This window comes from Neolamprologus brichardi, chromosome 10 (genome assembly GCF_056152115.1).
Source record: "Neolamprologus brichardi isolate AB-2024 chromosome 10, ASM5615211v1, whole genome shotgun sequence".
NCBI lineage: Eukaryota > Metazoa > Chordata > Actinopteri > Cichliformes > Cichlidae > Neolamprologus > Neolamprologus brichardi.
In genome coordinates this window covers 20783261-20799232 of record NC_142113.1, presented here as the reverse complement: position 1 = coordinate 20799232, position 15972 = coordinate 20783261, and the positions used below count along the sequence as shown (strand labels likewise).

At 39.7% G+C, this 15972-nt stretch overlaps 1 protein-coding gene across 2 annotated transcripts; it reads left to right on the top strand.

Moving 5' to 3' along the window:
* The first annotated feature begins 537 nt into the window (after positions 1 to 537).
* Positions 538 to 15607, top strand: LOC102795334 (RING finger protein 145-like). 2 transcript variants are annotated; one of them, XM_087847383.1, is made up of 12 exons: positions 538 to 707; positions 4381 to 4632; positions 5820 to 5928; positions 6101 to 6192; positions 8343 to 8578; positions 8701 to 8876; positions 9383 to 9523; positions 9852 to 10034; positions 10377 to 10524; positions 10674 to 10796; positions 10920 to 11153; positions 11250 to 15607. In XM_087847383.1, the coding sequence occupies exons 2-12, from the start codon at positions 4449 to 4451 to the stop codon at positions 11955 to 11957; spliced, it is 2334 nt and encodes a 777-aa protein (XP_087703509.1). In that variant the 5' UTR covers positions 538 to 707; positions 4381 to 4448; the 3' UTR covers positions 11958 to 15607. The 2 variants fall into 2 exon arrangements, with proteins under 2 accessions (XP_087703509.1, XP_087703508.1); XM_087847382.1 differs by having other exon boundaries at positions 10674 to 11153.
* The last annotated feature ends 365 nt before the right edge of the window (positions 15608 to 15972 follow it).

Genomic DNA, 15972 nt, shown 5'->3' with positions numbered 1-15972 from the left:
TAAATAAATAAATAAATAAATAAATAAATAAATAAACCCCCTCTTCACATTAGGCAATCGACATCAGTGCTGGTTTTTAAATCCAGATTGAAAACGCATTTTTATTCACTGGCTTTTGACTCAGTGGTTGACTGACTTGTATTTACTTATATTTTATTGTTTTCGCTATGTTTATTATTTTATCGTATTTATTATTCTTATGGTATCTATTATGTTTCTATTGTTCAGCACTTTGGTCAGCCTTGTGTGTTTTTAAAGTGCTATATAAATAAACGATGATGATGATGATGATGAAATATTTTAGGCGTTTGTTAATATACTATGATGACTTATTTCTGTAATGTTTCATTCCCCTCCCAAATTTATTTTTTGCCATTAATTGAGTGACAAAAAATATCACACATCCTAATTCCACTTTATAACAGTCTTTGACAATATGTTGTGAATAAAAAGCTTTGTCAGGTTAAAAAGATATAACCTGTTCTTTCTGTACGGGACGGTAACATTGCGCATGCTCGGTACATCTTGCTTGGTAACTTGGATAATGGCCGCTAGGTAAGATGAGCGGATGGGCCGCGTCGTTTCAGCGTGAAGTGCTCACTCCGGGAGGACCGTTAACTCGGGCGGTGGCGAGTTAAAATGGTCGATATCCGACCCGTAAGGCATCCAGAAACAGTTGTACATTGTGCGAACATCGTCCTTCAAACGTAAGTTCTTATTTTTTTTAAAGAAATTTGTCTACGTGCCATAACTGGTTGCTAGCCGAGTGTCCCAGTCTGCTACATTTGGGCTTACTTGCCTAGGGGAGCAGGTTATGGTAATCCTCAAGCGTTATAAGCTAGAACATTTTATGTGAATATGTGCGAAGGCTAGCGCCTTAATTTGTAAGGTCAAAAGCAAGCTGATTCGTTCGGAGTGTTTTATTTCCTGCTGTGTTAAACATAAGCTACGTTGTTGTTGTTAGTAGTTCCTCGGCTCGGTGACAGTGATGCTAGCTGAAAGCGTTAGCTTGATGCAGCTCATCACATAGCGCACGTACGCTGTCATAGCTCGCTATTTCTATCACTTTTACATCCACGAAACTGCGTGGAAACCGTAGGCATGCATTGGCGTGTCTGTTATAAGTATTCGTGGACGATACAGACCAGTATAGCAAGCAAAATATTGCCGTATTTGCGGCGTTTTGCGAGAATTTTTTTTCCGTCGAGACAGAGGGGTTACTAGAGTTCATGGCGTAGCACAGTCGTTGCAGCACTCACTCATCCATAACGTTTTCATTGCCGGTGCTTCAGTTAAACTAGTAAATGGTATGCAGCCATTAGACCAAATACACCACAATATACCCTACAGCTGTCAAAGGATTATAACGGATAAAAATTAATTGGTAGACAGCCTTGTTATATAAGTTCAGATTCTGCAAAGTGATGTCTGTCTGGGCAGTGATAGTCGTGGTAAATTTAAAGTTATGTAAGTTAACGGGTTCCTGCTACGGGATGCTGGGATAAGAGATGGAAACACTGCTGTTGGCAACTCAAGAAGGAAAAGAAATGTAAGAGCTTTGTTTAAATGGAGTGGATTGAAACTTTGTAGATTCGTGACGTTTCTTTTTTAAAAACTAGCACTCACGGTGAAATGTTCCTCTAAAACTTCACGCAGGTATTAAAGGGCACTTAAACGAAGGGGTTGTAAGCAGCTAATTTTTGTGTGCAGGAGCTATGTTGTTTGGAAAAGGGCAGGAAAAAAGAGGGCAACATGTTGCTCTGTGGAATTCACTTTTGTGAGGCTTTGAATTTCCTTAAGCTCCAGCGCTTCTGGGAGAGAGCCTGATTAACAATTGCTGATTTGTTGGAGAGCCTCGAGTTTTCCAAACATGCTCAGATTTCATTGGAGTAATCCATGATCACTGTGAGAGGTTTCATCACTTTGAGGTTAATACGTTAGAAATAATATATTAAGTTGCATTGATTACATTTGGTGTGTTTGCTTTGCATCATGCAGTAGTGGCAGTGATGGGATTTAGTAGGTGGAAGGAAACAAAACTGAAATGCAATCTTTAAACAAATCTTTTTATGTTTTACTAACTTCAACATTTGTGTAAGAGATGTTTTATGCCATTTTTTTAATAGCATTTCATAACTTTGAGGTCAGTCGTTGAAATGGTTGAAAACCTGTACATATTCAAGAATTTTCCTACATTGAACAACCTTTAGCACCCACCAAATCATCAGAAAATGTAGTCAAACTAATTTTAATCTGTTCTGTTAATGCAGGTGCCATTTACTCAAGCATATAAAACATTTTGTTTATCAAATAAGTAGGAAAATCCAGAGATAGGGTAACTGACTGTATGCTAACTGATCATGCTTATATGACTAGTTGTCCACCAAAAGCCCATTTTAAGCCAGGATAACACTGATATTGGCTAGTGTATGTATAGAACCATAGATGCGAGTTAAAATGTTTTGTTTTTTTTTCTTTAATCCCATCCATTAGATTTTCCATCAGGATCTGTGTTGATATAATAAGTCAACATATTCTTTCTTTATATATTTCATGTTTTGTAAACTATTTTGACTTGTAGAAATTGTATTTTGTATGTTTATATCCGCCACCGCATTGCTCACCCCCAGATAGTGTTAATAAAGGTGTAAGTAAACCAGGAAATTATTTTGGCAAAGAGAGAAGAAGTGTAACCATTCTGTCAGCGCAACAGAACAGTATGTGTGCTTTTTTTAAATGTGAACTGCAGATTTTGCAAGTATGCCTCTTATGCCATTTGTCAGACTTGACCTTTTGAGTTGCACCTGCATTAAAACATCTGAATGTGTTACCACATGCTGTACTTTCACAGTTTCCCATGGTGGATTCTGTGCTGTTGGTGATTGTGTGGTAGCAAATAGAAAGGCCTGGACAGATTTACATGTCTAGGTTGATTATTGACCCACCGATTTGACTATGCAAATTACAGTTGTAGATGAAGCTGTTTTTAGCTGGGTCAACCGTGCAATGTTTCTTTGGAATCTTGGTAATAATAACCTATTCAAGACTAGCTGTTGTTCCCAGGATCAAGTTTCTGGCATTCCTGTATGGGTGGATGACGGTAAACAAAGTGAATTGTGGCTGACAGTAGTGCTTTCTGCCTGGACCTATAAAAATACTGTTAGCAGCATTTTGAGAATTTCTTGTTGGTTATTATTGCAACAGCCTTCTTAAAATCATGTCAAAATTATCTGGGTTTCAACACCAACTCCTACAGAAGAGTACATTGGAGTTCTTATGTACACAGCATCACTTGATTGGCTTTAGTTAAGATGGTGAGAAAATGCTCAATGTTTCCCAGCTGTATGCCACTTAATGTTAGTGCTGTGCTTGAATAAATAAGTACATATTTAGGCATGGGCAAAAGAAGTAGTGAATTAAACTAATAATCTGCAATTTATTGATATAAATCAACAGTTAACTGTTGTTCCTGAGCTGTTATGACACCACAACCACTAACCGAAAGATGTGGCATATGGCAGCAACCATCTTGATCTCTGTGACAGGAATTTGTAAATGAGCAAGGTAAAAAGTAAGACATGACACTAACCAGTGTGGTTCTGCAGTACTTTGATTTAGAAAATGAGGGGCTGTATGTAGGTTTCAGGGTAAACTGATAACTACTGGAAGTAGTGGGTAACCATATTTGGCATAGGTTTGTGTGTTGTGGATGGTGCCAATTCTTATATTCTGTTCTGACTAGTGAATTAGTTACCTTAGTTATTCTGTTATGCTGTTGTGGCAAAGGGGTTTCCTTCATTTAGAAAAAAATAAAATATGTCCACCAAAGATGTTTTGGGATTCTACCAAAGCAAAATACCAAAATAGCAAAGTAGACTTTCTAGTTTCTGTTGTATTTGTTTATAAAATAGCCAAAAACTTCCTTTAAGTAAGGTAACTGCAATTCTTTGTCTCTGGACCCATTGTACTTTAGTCAATAGTCTCCTTGAAAGTCCTGTTTGCATCAGGAAAAAAACAAAACACTGTCAGTATGCTAGCCTTTAGAAACTTTAAAATGATTTTCGGTCATGTTAGTAACTTATTATAAAAATTTGTGGTAATAATGTAACAATTGTTGAGTTTTACCTTTACGTTTAGACCACAAATGAATGAGACAGTTTTGTGATTGACCTCTTAAGTCTTTCGTCTTTTCTTCTGTCTTTTCTTCCTCTGTAGCTCACAGCTTTTCCTTTGACTTTTATAATAACTGAATTTATATTTTGTTGCCTTTGTTTTGGCTTTCATCTCTCCTTCTGTTTTCCTACTCTCACCTCCTATAACTACTTCATATTAAGACTCCATCTTCCTTTGTTTATTTGCATTTTCTCTCTTTTGCTACAGACCACCCACTATTAACATCACGTCTTAGTGGTCAGTTCTGCCTTCGGATCAGAGCTTAAACTGAAACCATGGCAGTGAAGGACCGCGTAGAGGCTGTGCTCAATGTGGGTCTGCGTGTTCCCAGCATCATGCTGTTGGATGTCCTCTACCGCTGGGATGTCAGCTCCTTCTTCCAGAAGATCCAGCGCTCCAGCCTTTCCAATAACCCCCTTTTTCAGTACAAGTACCTGGCCCTCTACCTGCACTACGTAGGTCAGTGCCACCTTTCCTGTATTAAAACTTAAGAAAATGTTTGGTGTAACTGAGACACTTTGTTTAAATGCTTTGCACTGTCTGTACCACATTAAAGAGTTCCTCATTTGAAAACATCATGTGTACTTCCCTGTAGTCAGGTTATCATGACCTGCACTGAAACAGTGTTATATGCCATGCATTACTGTTTTACCTCTGTTGGTTGAAAGTGCGTGATTTCTTTTTCCATTCAGAAACTCACGTGTGGTATTAGTCAGTAAGCCACAAGGCTCAGCTCTGTAGTGATTGAGAGGGATTATTTGACAGTGTGGCAATCGTGGCTCAAGAATTGGGAGTTTGCCTTGTAATCGGAAGGTTGCCGGTTCGAGCCCCGGCTTGAACGGTCTCCGTCGTTGTGTCCTTGGGCAAGACACTTCACCCGTTGCCTACTGGTGGTGGTCAGAGGGCCCGGTGGCGCCAGTGTCCAACAGACTCGCCTCTGTCAGGTGGCTGTGGCTACAATGTAGCTTGCCATCATCAGTGTGTGAATGTGTGTGTGAATGGGTGGATGACTGAAAGTGTAAAGCACTTTGGGGTCCTTAGGGACTAGTAAAGCGCTATACAAAGGTATAGTGTGTCTTTTAAGACACACTAGAAACTCAGAAAACCAGTACTCAAACACAAAGTTCTTAATTCAGTTTTGAATTACAAAATGTCTTTGCAGCACAAGTGGTTAGCCAGATACATTTACAGTGACACAGAAACACTGAAAGTAACATAAATGAAATAGCTAGGCCTCGTTCTATTTTGTAATTTAACCTAGCTGAAATAAAGCTATTGTTGAGTTTTCTTTGTGTTTTGGCAGTGTGAGCTCTCAAACTTGGCTGCAGTTGGTTAATGAGCCAATAGGCTTGGTATGTGCTGATGAGCACTGTGGGTGGAAAGAAAGAAGGGAGAGCAGGGCAGTAAAAATAAATTTGGCTTTGCACTGAAGTGCTTTTAGACACGGTTTTAGGTAGTAGGCTATTGTATGGTAAGGCTTTCTGCAGTTTGTCAAAAATAACTTCCCCCCAACTATGTCATAAACATCTGTCATACGCTTTATTTATGTGTTTTAAAATGCACTCTGGTCTGCAAACAGGAAGACGGATGCCTTTCAGAATGCATGACTTTCTTGTATTTCTTTTATATTTATGGCTACTTCACAGGTTACATCTTGAGCTTGGTGCTTCTGACTCTGCCTCGTCAGCACCTGGTTAAACTTTACCTGTATGTTCTTACGGCCCTGCTGCTGTTTGCTGGTCACCAAGTGTCAAGGTAAACATTCACGGAAACTTAAATCTACCAGAATAGCTAACAAGATGCCACTACTCCTCTTTTAAATACTGCTGTGTGTATGTATGACAGTTTTCCTCTTGTTAATTCATGTGAAGGACTGGACATTGTGAGAATTTCCTCTGTATTGATTGTTTTAGTTTTTCTCTGTCAGGGATTATGTTCGCAGTGAACTGGATTCTGGTTATGAAGGCCCTGTCTACCTGGAACCTCTCTCCATGAACAGATTCACCACTGCACTCATAGGTATAATTGTTCAACATTCATATTATTGAAGAATGTGAATGATGAGGTACCAATGTATTGCACATAGATACTAGTGGTGCAACGGATCAAAAATCTCACGGCTTTAAGTCATGGATCGGATCAATTTTCGGATCAGCAAAAAAGAAAAAAGACAAAAATGTAACATTTACTTATTTACTTATTGAAGTATTTTTTTGCCTGTTGAAAACATTCAACTCAAGACTCATCCCATGCAATTATTAAAAAAAAAAAATTATGGTACAATATAGGGCAGTACAGTCTTTGTATCTACCACTCAATTCAATTCAATTCAATTTTATTTATAAAGCGCACAACAGTCGCCTCAAGGTGCTTTATATTCTAAGTTAGACCCTACAATAATACATAACGCTCATTATATCGCACTCTGCTGTGATATAATGAGCTGTCACGGTCACGTAGCTTTCCGTTGCCCTGAAGGTCCACCCATTTGTAGTAGTTAGGGCAACAGAAGATGCCTGGGACAGTTCAGCCATAACTTAAATCTTTTCCTGCTCATACATGCTTGGAATGATCTTGCCACTAAAGTGGACGCGAACGGGATATCATAGCGTGGCTCAAGCACGTTCATCATAGTTTAAACCCCTTGTTTTGCACAACTGAATACGGCCTCCCATCTGCAGCTAAACACCCCAATAGCTTTTATAATAGCTTTTTGGACTGGGCAGCAAAGGGCTGCTTAAATACTGCAAACTCCTCTGCTCCTCCACGTGAACCGCTAGCGCTGGACATAACTATCGCTTGACAGACCCACCACGCGTACCATACACATACTTATTTTTTTCTTCTTTTTCAAATCTTCGGATCACGTGCGTGCCGAACCGTGGAGTGGGATCGGTTCGAATTACGGATCAACCGTGATCCGTTGCACCACTAATAGATACAGACCCGTAGACCCACTTGGGCAGCAGAAAGAGATTTATTTATTTAAATTTGACTTGTTCCTTCTTTTTAATGGCTGCACATACTGCTGTACAAAGTATAGGAACATTAATTTTCTAGATTGGCACCTCGTAGCACTGCAGTACAACCAGCAAGACTAAAGCTCAGAATTCATATGCTCTAACCAAATGGCTAAACTGAATGGGCATAGTATTCAGAGCATATGACGAGTAGGATGCATCTGTTGCCATGGGTCTGTGTGAATTTCATCCAAAAGAAAACAGTCTTCATTTCGGGATTGTGTTTTTAGACCCCGCATGGGGCAGTAAATTGAGATTTTCATTGAATTTGTGTAACCTGGGTCAGTAAACATTCATGGACTATAGTAGACTGTGCAAAGTTGCTAAGAAGATGCATACAGGTACTGGCAAAAGAAAAGCAGACACTTGAGTCTTTTCCTTAAGACATTTTTGTGTAACAGGAATGAGCACACCTTGTTTTTGTCTTTTTAACAGAAAAAGTGGAAATAAAATACTTGGCTGCACATATGTACATATTTAGCATTGCTCTCATGTCCATGTGAGCACTTTCATTAATTATATGAATACCTAATGCCACGGCATCCACATTAATGGGATTATGAAGGGACCTAATTTGTACCAATTCCAGAATTAAGAAGTGCTCACATACGTATGTGCTTCAGTCTTCCTCTGGGTGGGAAAACAAAAAGAACAGCCTCTTGTAGTTTTTCATTATGTCTGTTGCTGATATGCTTAATTATGTAAAAATTAATCATTTTCTAAATAGAAAATGCTGTAGAGTCTGTGTTTTTAGGACCTACTTTCAACTTACTAGAGAGTATAGATGGAGTCTCCTGTGCTATAAATAGACCGCAGAGTGCTGCTTTTACTGCGTAGTGAAAGCCTGAGAAAGCAAAAATAAGATGAGTACAGTGACAAAAATATGCTACTGTAAGGAGCAATGTGAGATTAAAGCATCTTCTCTTCTCTTTTAAATGTTTGTTGCTTTTTGGTGTGTGACACATTTTCACCACTCTAGGAGAGCTATAAATATTCTGATAAATTTTCTTTTAATTGTCAGTTACACGAAAATGATAAGTACCACATCACAAAAACCGTTTTAAAATCAGAGTGATAATAGTGTCTTTAGTCATTTATTCAACTTTGTTTTATATATGTGTGTATGTGTGTATGTGTGTCTTCTTTCAGGTCAGCTGGTAGTTTGTACACTTTGTTCCTGTGTGATGCAAACCAAGAGGATTTGGCTGTTCTCTGCTCACCTCCTCCCTCTAGTGGCTAGACTGTGTCTGGTCCCACTCGAGACCATCGTCTTCATCAATAAGTTCTCAATGATCTTCACAGGCCTGGAGGTCATTTACTTCCTGGCGTCTAACTTGCTGGTACCATATAACCTGGCCAAGACTGCCTACAGAGAGCTGGCTCAGGTATTTATTGTGGGCTGATGTTGCAAGCTTTTCAGTTTCTGTGACAGGATTTCAGTTCTGAGATATTTTCCTGTAGATGGTATCAAAGGTATTCTTTATTTCGGTCTTTTTCTGTCCTGCAGGTGGTAGAAGTGTACGGGCTTCTTGCTTTGGGAATGTCCCTGTGGAACCAGCTGGTCCTTCCAGTTCTCTTCATGTGTTTTTGGCTCGTGCTGTTTGCTCTGCAGATATACTCCTACTTCAGCACAAGAGACCAGCCTACCTCCAGAGAGAGGCTGCTTTTCCTTTTTCTTACAAGGTAAGACCATAAATCAGGCTGCAAGACACTTTACATTTTACGTCACTGACCCTTTAGAAGGTGTTTGTCTATTTAGTGCCTTGTATCATTGAAGGGCAGGTATGTCTGTGAAGGTTCTCAGTCATCCAGGTCATCGTAGTCAAAGGAGCTTGCAAAGAAAAGCGTCTGAAAAGCGTCCAGTAGCCATCCAGACGCTTTTTACAATTACAGAGACATTAGATTGCAAAGCAAGTCAGTCTGCAGAGTTTGAGTAAAGCAAGTTTTTAGATTTTGAGATAATTTTGCAGAAATGTGTCAAGAGGAAATTCTAAAAGATGTGTTAGATCCATTTGTCACAGTGCTAAATAACCCATGTTTTGCACTGGTGGACAGAATTAAGTTAAAGCAGACGACTGAGATACTTATCAGAACTTTAAGGACGTGATCTAAATATTTAAAATTGTTTAGAAAGTTGTTGTTGTTTTTTTTGTCATGTTCTCTAAGTAATTTGCTCCTCCTTTCTCCAGTATCGCAGAATGCTGTAGTACACCGTACTCTCTGCTGGGTCTGGTTTTCACAGTTTCTTTCATTGCGCTGGGCGTTCTTACACTGTGCAAGTTCTACCTGCAGGGCTACAGAGCCTTCATGAATGACAACACCATGCACAGGTCAGCAAGGTTTTTATTTTCTTGATGTCTTCTGGTATGTTTCTTTTAATTAGTTTAGTCTGTTTTAGCCTCTCTGTCCCAGTAACCATCATGACTGGAGGCAATATGTTTTCTGACTATTTATCCCATTCGTGTGGAAACACATATCTGGAACTATTCTTTAAGGATGTCTGCATTTCACACAACTGTCCAATAGGATAAAATAATTGACATTGTATACCCAAAAGTCAAGTCTGGATAAACGTGTATATGATCTCCAACTTGAGTGCAAAGCCAAGGCATATAATTGTGTGGTGTGTTAACTCTAATTTGTTTCCTCTCTGTGCAGGGGGATGACTGAAGGTATCACCTTGCTAATCCTTGCGGTCCAAACTGGCCTCATTGAGCTGCAGGTCATCCACAGAGCCTTCCTTCTCTCTATCATCCTCTTTATTGTTGTTGCTTCCATCCTGCAGTCCATGCTGGAGATAGCAGATCCTATAGTCCTAGCCCTGGGAGCATCTAGAGACAAGTAAGAGAATATACCAAAGACTTTTTTTATGTGTTTATTTTTAAGAAAACTCTGTGTCCCACTGTTTGTTTTATTTTTTACTAATCATAAACAACTATTAATAACTATGGGCAGTTAGTTAATTATCACAGTATTCATTATCTGTGGTCATCAGTACAACTCATGCTAACATCATAAATTAAGTAACACTACAGTGTACAGTCCTTCTTTCTTCATTCCTACCTAAACAGGCAGTTAGTCTTTTTGACATCAATAAATGTAATCTGACTCAATGTGTGTATGCAAAGCCTGCTATCAACCTGACTGCTTTCTCATATGCTCGTTTTGCTGCCTGTCCCGTAGGAGTTTGTGGAAGCACTTCCGTGCAGTTTCTCTCTGTCTCTTCCTGCTGATCTTTCCAGCGTACATGGCTTATATGATCTGCCAGTTCTTCCACATGGACTTCTGGCTTCTCATCATCATCTCCTCCTCAATCCTCACCTCTCTCCAGGTAACATACAACCGCATCGCAGTGTGCAAAAACATTTAATTAAATAGTTTAAACTTGCTCTACCCAAACAGTTGAGCCTAATACTAATTAAACATTTATATTTGCTTGTTTTTTAATTCCATAATAACTCTGAAACACTGTACCGCCAGGTCCTTGGCACTCTGTTGATCTATGTTCTCTTCATGGTGGAGGAGTTTCGTAAAGCTCCAGTGGAGAACATGGATGAAGTCATATATTGTGTAAATGGGACCTACAGATTGCTGGAGTTTCTGGTATGTCACACACACATACACCAACTCTTTGCTAAGTTGTGCCTTCTGACTGTAAACAGACACTGTCATCTAATGCATCAGCACGGTCTCTGCCTCACTGTCAGTGATTTGTTCCCTCGCCAGGTTGCGGTGTGCGTGGTGTGCTATGGTGTATCAGAGACTGTATTTGGCGAGTGGAGTGTGATGGGAAGCACCATCATCTTGGTCCACTCGTACTATAATGTCTGGCTCAGAGCCCAGCTGGGCTGGCAGAGCTTCCTGCTCAGGAGAGATGCTGTAAACAAGATAAAAAGCCTCCCCACAGCTAGCAATACACAGCTGCAGCAGTATAATGACATCTGTGCTATCTGCTTCCAGGTATGAACTGTTTTTATGTTTATATAAAGAGGATGCATGAGAGAGTTAATCTGCGGCTTTAAAAGGTAGGCTAATGTGAAATTTGATTTGTTCCAGGACATGACCAGTGCTGTGATCACTCCGTGCAGTCATTTCTTCCACGCTGGCTGTCTGAAGAAATGGCTGTATGTCCAGGAAACGTGCCCTCTCTGTCATTCACAACTCAAGAGCCAATCACCAACTAATGGCGGAGCTACCCAAGATACACCTGCAGCCAATCAGAACCCTGCAGGACAGGAAGAAGCCCCAGGCAACAAGCAGGAGGAGGACCACAGCACTCTACCGGATGATAGGAAAGAGGAAGCGTCAGTAGAGCAGGAGGGAGATAATGAAACTACCACATCAGCTGGGGAAGCCTCCTCTTCCACCTCCCCCACTGGCATGCAGTCTGCTCACATCGTCAACCCTCCATTATCATCTTCGTCTTGTTCTTCTTCTCCTCTTGCAACTGATTCTGTGCCGCACCAGTCCCCTGCAGATCACCCTTCTGCATCTTCTTTCTCTACCTCTTGCACATCAGACACACCTGACGCTCCTGCATCTCTCTGCCATTCTGTCTCCACCTTTCACCAACCAACGTCACAGGTACTGACCCAAGCAGAGGCGAACCCTGCTGAACCCGAATCCCTCCCTCAGCTAAAATCAGTCTCCCTTGTGGACAGCCAGGAAAACTCTACTGGTCCATCATCACAATCTAACCCACCAACTGCCCTTTCAGTGGAACCTCCTCCTCGTCCTCCACCCCCTCCTCCATTCAACCCCTGAGCTCCATTTTAACACACACACAACATACATGCATGCATGCATATATAATCACACAATCTAAATAATCCCCTATTGTACTTGTCCAACTGTTTGCTGTTGGCTCTCCCATCATGTCCAACTCCTTCATATCCATATTATGTTTCAAAAGATCTAAAACAATCTCTAAGCAGAAATTCATCACTCGGTATTAAAAAAAAAAAAAGAGAAGACAATGATTGCAGCTTTATAAAATGTTAGTACTTGGAGCAGTGAAAGGTTTCCCATGATAGGTGTAACCCATGCCAGCAGTGATATCATCACAGGTGCAGTTGTTTTCCACATGTTCTTTCACAGGGATTCAAATTTAATACAAAAAACAGGATGCAGTAATCTCATCTCAGAATGAATTGGGAGTTTTACACCATGTCCAGAAAATGTGAAAATCTGATTTCCATCACGGCCTTTTTCTTTTTTTCCCCCTACAATCATGCTTTTACCCCTTACCTTTTGATGCCCGACATTTAGGGCGATGGTTGCTCCTGCCTTTGTTTGTACAGCTTGAACTTTCACTGCTGTACATTTCATAGTGTTTGGGTGCCACGATTTATCGAAAAATTGATCAGACTATCGATTACTGATGGTTGCATTTTATACCGTGACAAAGTCTTAACATTTCATAACGTCTAGAAATTCTCCACATTTTTTGTTTTTCACTGCTGGGTGTCAGTAGTGTTGTGATTTAGTGAATACTGAGCGTTAGCAGACTGAATGTTGTTTATTGAGGTCGCCGCATGACCTAAAGCCTGGTGCTAAGCAGAGGACACATGGTATGGTCTAGCTGAGGGGTGCAGTGTGAACTCTTGGTTCACATTGAATAACTTACATGTGTCAAGCTTTTGCTTTTATACTACTTCAATATCTGATTCAGACTTGTTTGGCTGGTCCCAGCAAAAAAACAGTTCTATTCCTCATCGCCAAACTTTTGTATTACTGTTAAAGCAACTTTATTTTTAAGGTCATTTTTACATTACTGCTTTATTGGATACCACACGCTGCAAATGGACTAAGGGGAAGATGGAGAGACGAGGTATAAATTAGTCCACAGAGTTGATAAGGAGCTCGGATTTTGCCCTCATTAGCTCTATTTTATGGTTCTCACTCACGCTTACCGTTGCAAGCTTAGCTCACTAACAGATCAACCTATCATTCACATTGTTGATCGCTGATGGCAGGAGCCAATCGGCTCCTTTCATCCAGTTACATTAGAGACCCTGTATTTTCTAAGACATTAGGGTTTTCCTGCTCGTCAGTCAGTTTACTCCATAAATTGTTGATACCAGCAAATTGAGCCATAGCTTCTTTTTTTCTTCTTTTTTTCACAAAAACACACTCTTTCTTTTGGCTACTGCATTTAGCAGATGAAGCACGGCGAGGAAGAAATATGCTTTGAAATGAGTGTGAAAGACTGAAAACTTGAGGATGGCAAGTCCTGATGCACGCTTATATGTAGACCTTGCTGCCACTCTGACCACAGAATTTGTTTGTCCCCAATGTGCTATAACCTTGCTACCAATGTTTTTTTTCTACCTTTTTTTTCTTTTGGGGTTATATTTGCACTAATGTCATTTTTTACTAGCAATGCTCCAAAGCTGTTCTGTGGATGTCGGCAACCAAATACCCTCTGATGTCTGTGTACGAGGAAACGGCCCAATCTGTTTGTGTGTAATGTACATAAATGTTGCTCTGTACGGAATCTATATTAAACCAGAGGAGTGTTGATAAATATATATATACTTACATATATATATATAAGTAAGACGAGGGCTTGGTTTCTCCAAAGTTTCCTTTCTTTGTTTCTTCACGTGCCTGAGAGCAAAGAGAATTTTTGGATAAGAAGCTGCTGGGAAATCAAGCCTTTGATCTTTGAGACCAGTCAGTGTTGCTGCTTCTCCAGTCTATATGATGCATCTTTTAAGCTGGTGTGATCACTCTGGTGCCCTCTACTGTTAGGAGTGGGATCAGCATGGTGCAGACGGACAGGAGACGCATTAATTAGCGCTCAGCAGTATTACTTACTAGCACTATTATTAAAGGTCTTATTAGTATGAATGACCATATTCTTGACATTAGGAAGCGTGGACTGCAGGGTTGAGAATGAATACACGATCAGTGTAGGATCAAACCTGACCAACGCTGTTTTGACTTTTTGTGTTTATTTTTTTAAAGAGATGAAATGTAGAGTTTGATGTATTTTGCACATGTTCTTCTGAAAGGTGAACCTAAGGACTTTTCTGTACACAACTTATTTTATTACCAACACCATTCCTTCAACGTTGATTTTTTTTTAACTTAAATACAGCACTTGAAAAGGTTTTAATGAATTGAGCTGTTTAAAACACACACTTGGTTTTTGCCATGACGCATTTCCACTGCGTCCTGCATTGAGATCACCTGTAAGATGAAATGTGACGTGACGCCCCACGAGGGCGATAACAGTCAGTGGCAGCTGTATGTGAATTTTGCATTTCAGTATTAAATGATGAATATGAGATGCTTGTCAGCTGTTGATTCCTCAAGTATTTGCTCGGTTATTACTCCACGTTGGAGAAGTTGCAGTTTCTCTCTTCAGGCTACGAACTGTGGCTTCATTTTTTCATACTGTCTGGCACAGTTTGACATCAGATTATTAGCACGTAATAAGCACAGTGTTGTGCTCAATATTCATCTGATTAATATAAAGTACATGCAGACAGTGAAGCTTTAAAAAAAAAATGCAATCTTTAACGCATTATTTACATCCTGTGATTTGTTTTTCTTTCTACATTTTTTTCTGAATTGACTTAAAATACGCATCAGTGACTGTGGTAATGTGCCAACAAATGTCTTAGCCATCACTGGTGCTCCTCACACTGAGCAGGATTCATTTTACAGTTAAGCTCCTCTAAGGGGCCGTAATGCCTTTTGAGATTGTAAAGTCACACATACATACAAGTACAATAAGTTAACCTGAATATCTCTTTTTTTTTTTTCTTTTTTTTTTTAATCTTTATTTTTTTAGTTGCTCCTAATTGGCTTGCTCTACAATCATAATTTCAGGATGTATTTTGTCTACTTAACTAGTACTGCTGTTAGACTTTCATATTTGATGATCTTTACTGAATGTGACTAAAATCCCAGAGAGAGAAAACTATTTTTGACCAGTGTGACAGCAAAGTTAGCCTTGCATCTGATATCCAGATGTTTCATTGTTTCCACTTTTCACAATTCTTTGTAAAAATCATAATTTTTCGAGTGTGAGCAAATACAGAAATGGAATCTATAGCTGCCACGGAGTGAGAGCTCTGTAAAGACGTTTTACTGTATTTGCCGAATGCGTTCTTAAATCTGCTCTTCGATACTGTTGCCTCTGACTGACAGATGTGTAGAGATGAATTGTACTTGTGGGGCTGCTCTCCCCGACACTCCCTGCAGATTCTTGTTTAAGATGAATTGTTTTTGTCCATTGAGTTTATCCAAAAACAGCTTTAGGACCTGCTCTGTTTAATGTGGCTCTCAGTGCCATTTCTTTTCTGTTAAAATGCTTCATGTTGGTTTTTGGACTTTATGCCTGGCATTGCCTTGGTTATTTTACAAAAACTGAATGTCAAATAAAATGAACCATCCACTCTGAATGCTGTGACTGTTCTTACTAATACTTTGATTAAGTGTAAGGAAAATAACAAAATAAAGATCATTGTTTTGGAAAAGCGACTGAAAAGTGGGTGTGATACCACCTGCTGAAATTAAAATGAATAAAAATGAAATGCCACACAAATAATGTTAAGCAAATAATAATGGGATGTAGTCCGTAAGGTCAAAAGCAGTCGAAGAATGTATTACAAAAGCTGTAACATTCAGTTTCTTTGAAAAGTCTCATTTATATGTACATTTTGGAGACAATGCATCAGGTGACTGAGCCGTTGCGTCTGACTGTGAGGAAACATGCTCCCCAAAAATGAAGCCAAAACATCTCTATCGCCGCCTAGTGTCTTGGCTG

What these genes read in the sequence shown, in the direction of transcription:
- LOC102795334 (XM_087847382.1), top strand. Translation starts at nt 4,449, where the DNA reads ATGGCAGTGAAGGACCGCGTAGAGGCTGTGCTCAATGTGGGTCTGCGT. An exon ending in CCTCTACCTGCACTACGTAG is followed by an intron (nt 4,633 to 5,819) that starts GTCAGTGCCACC and finishes GCTACTTCACAG; the next exon opens with GTTACATCTTGAGCTTGGTG. An exon ending in AATGACAACACCATGCACAG is followed by an intron (nt 9,524 to 9,851) that starts GTCAGCAAGGTT and finishes CTCTCTGTGCAG; the next exon opens with GGGGATGACTGAAGGTATCA.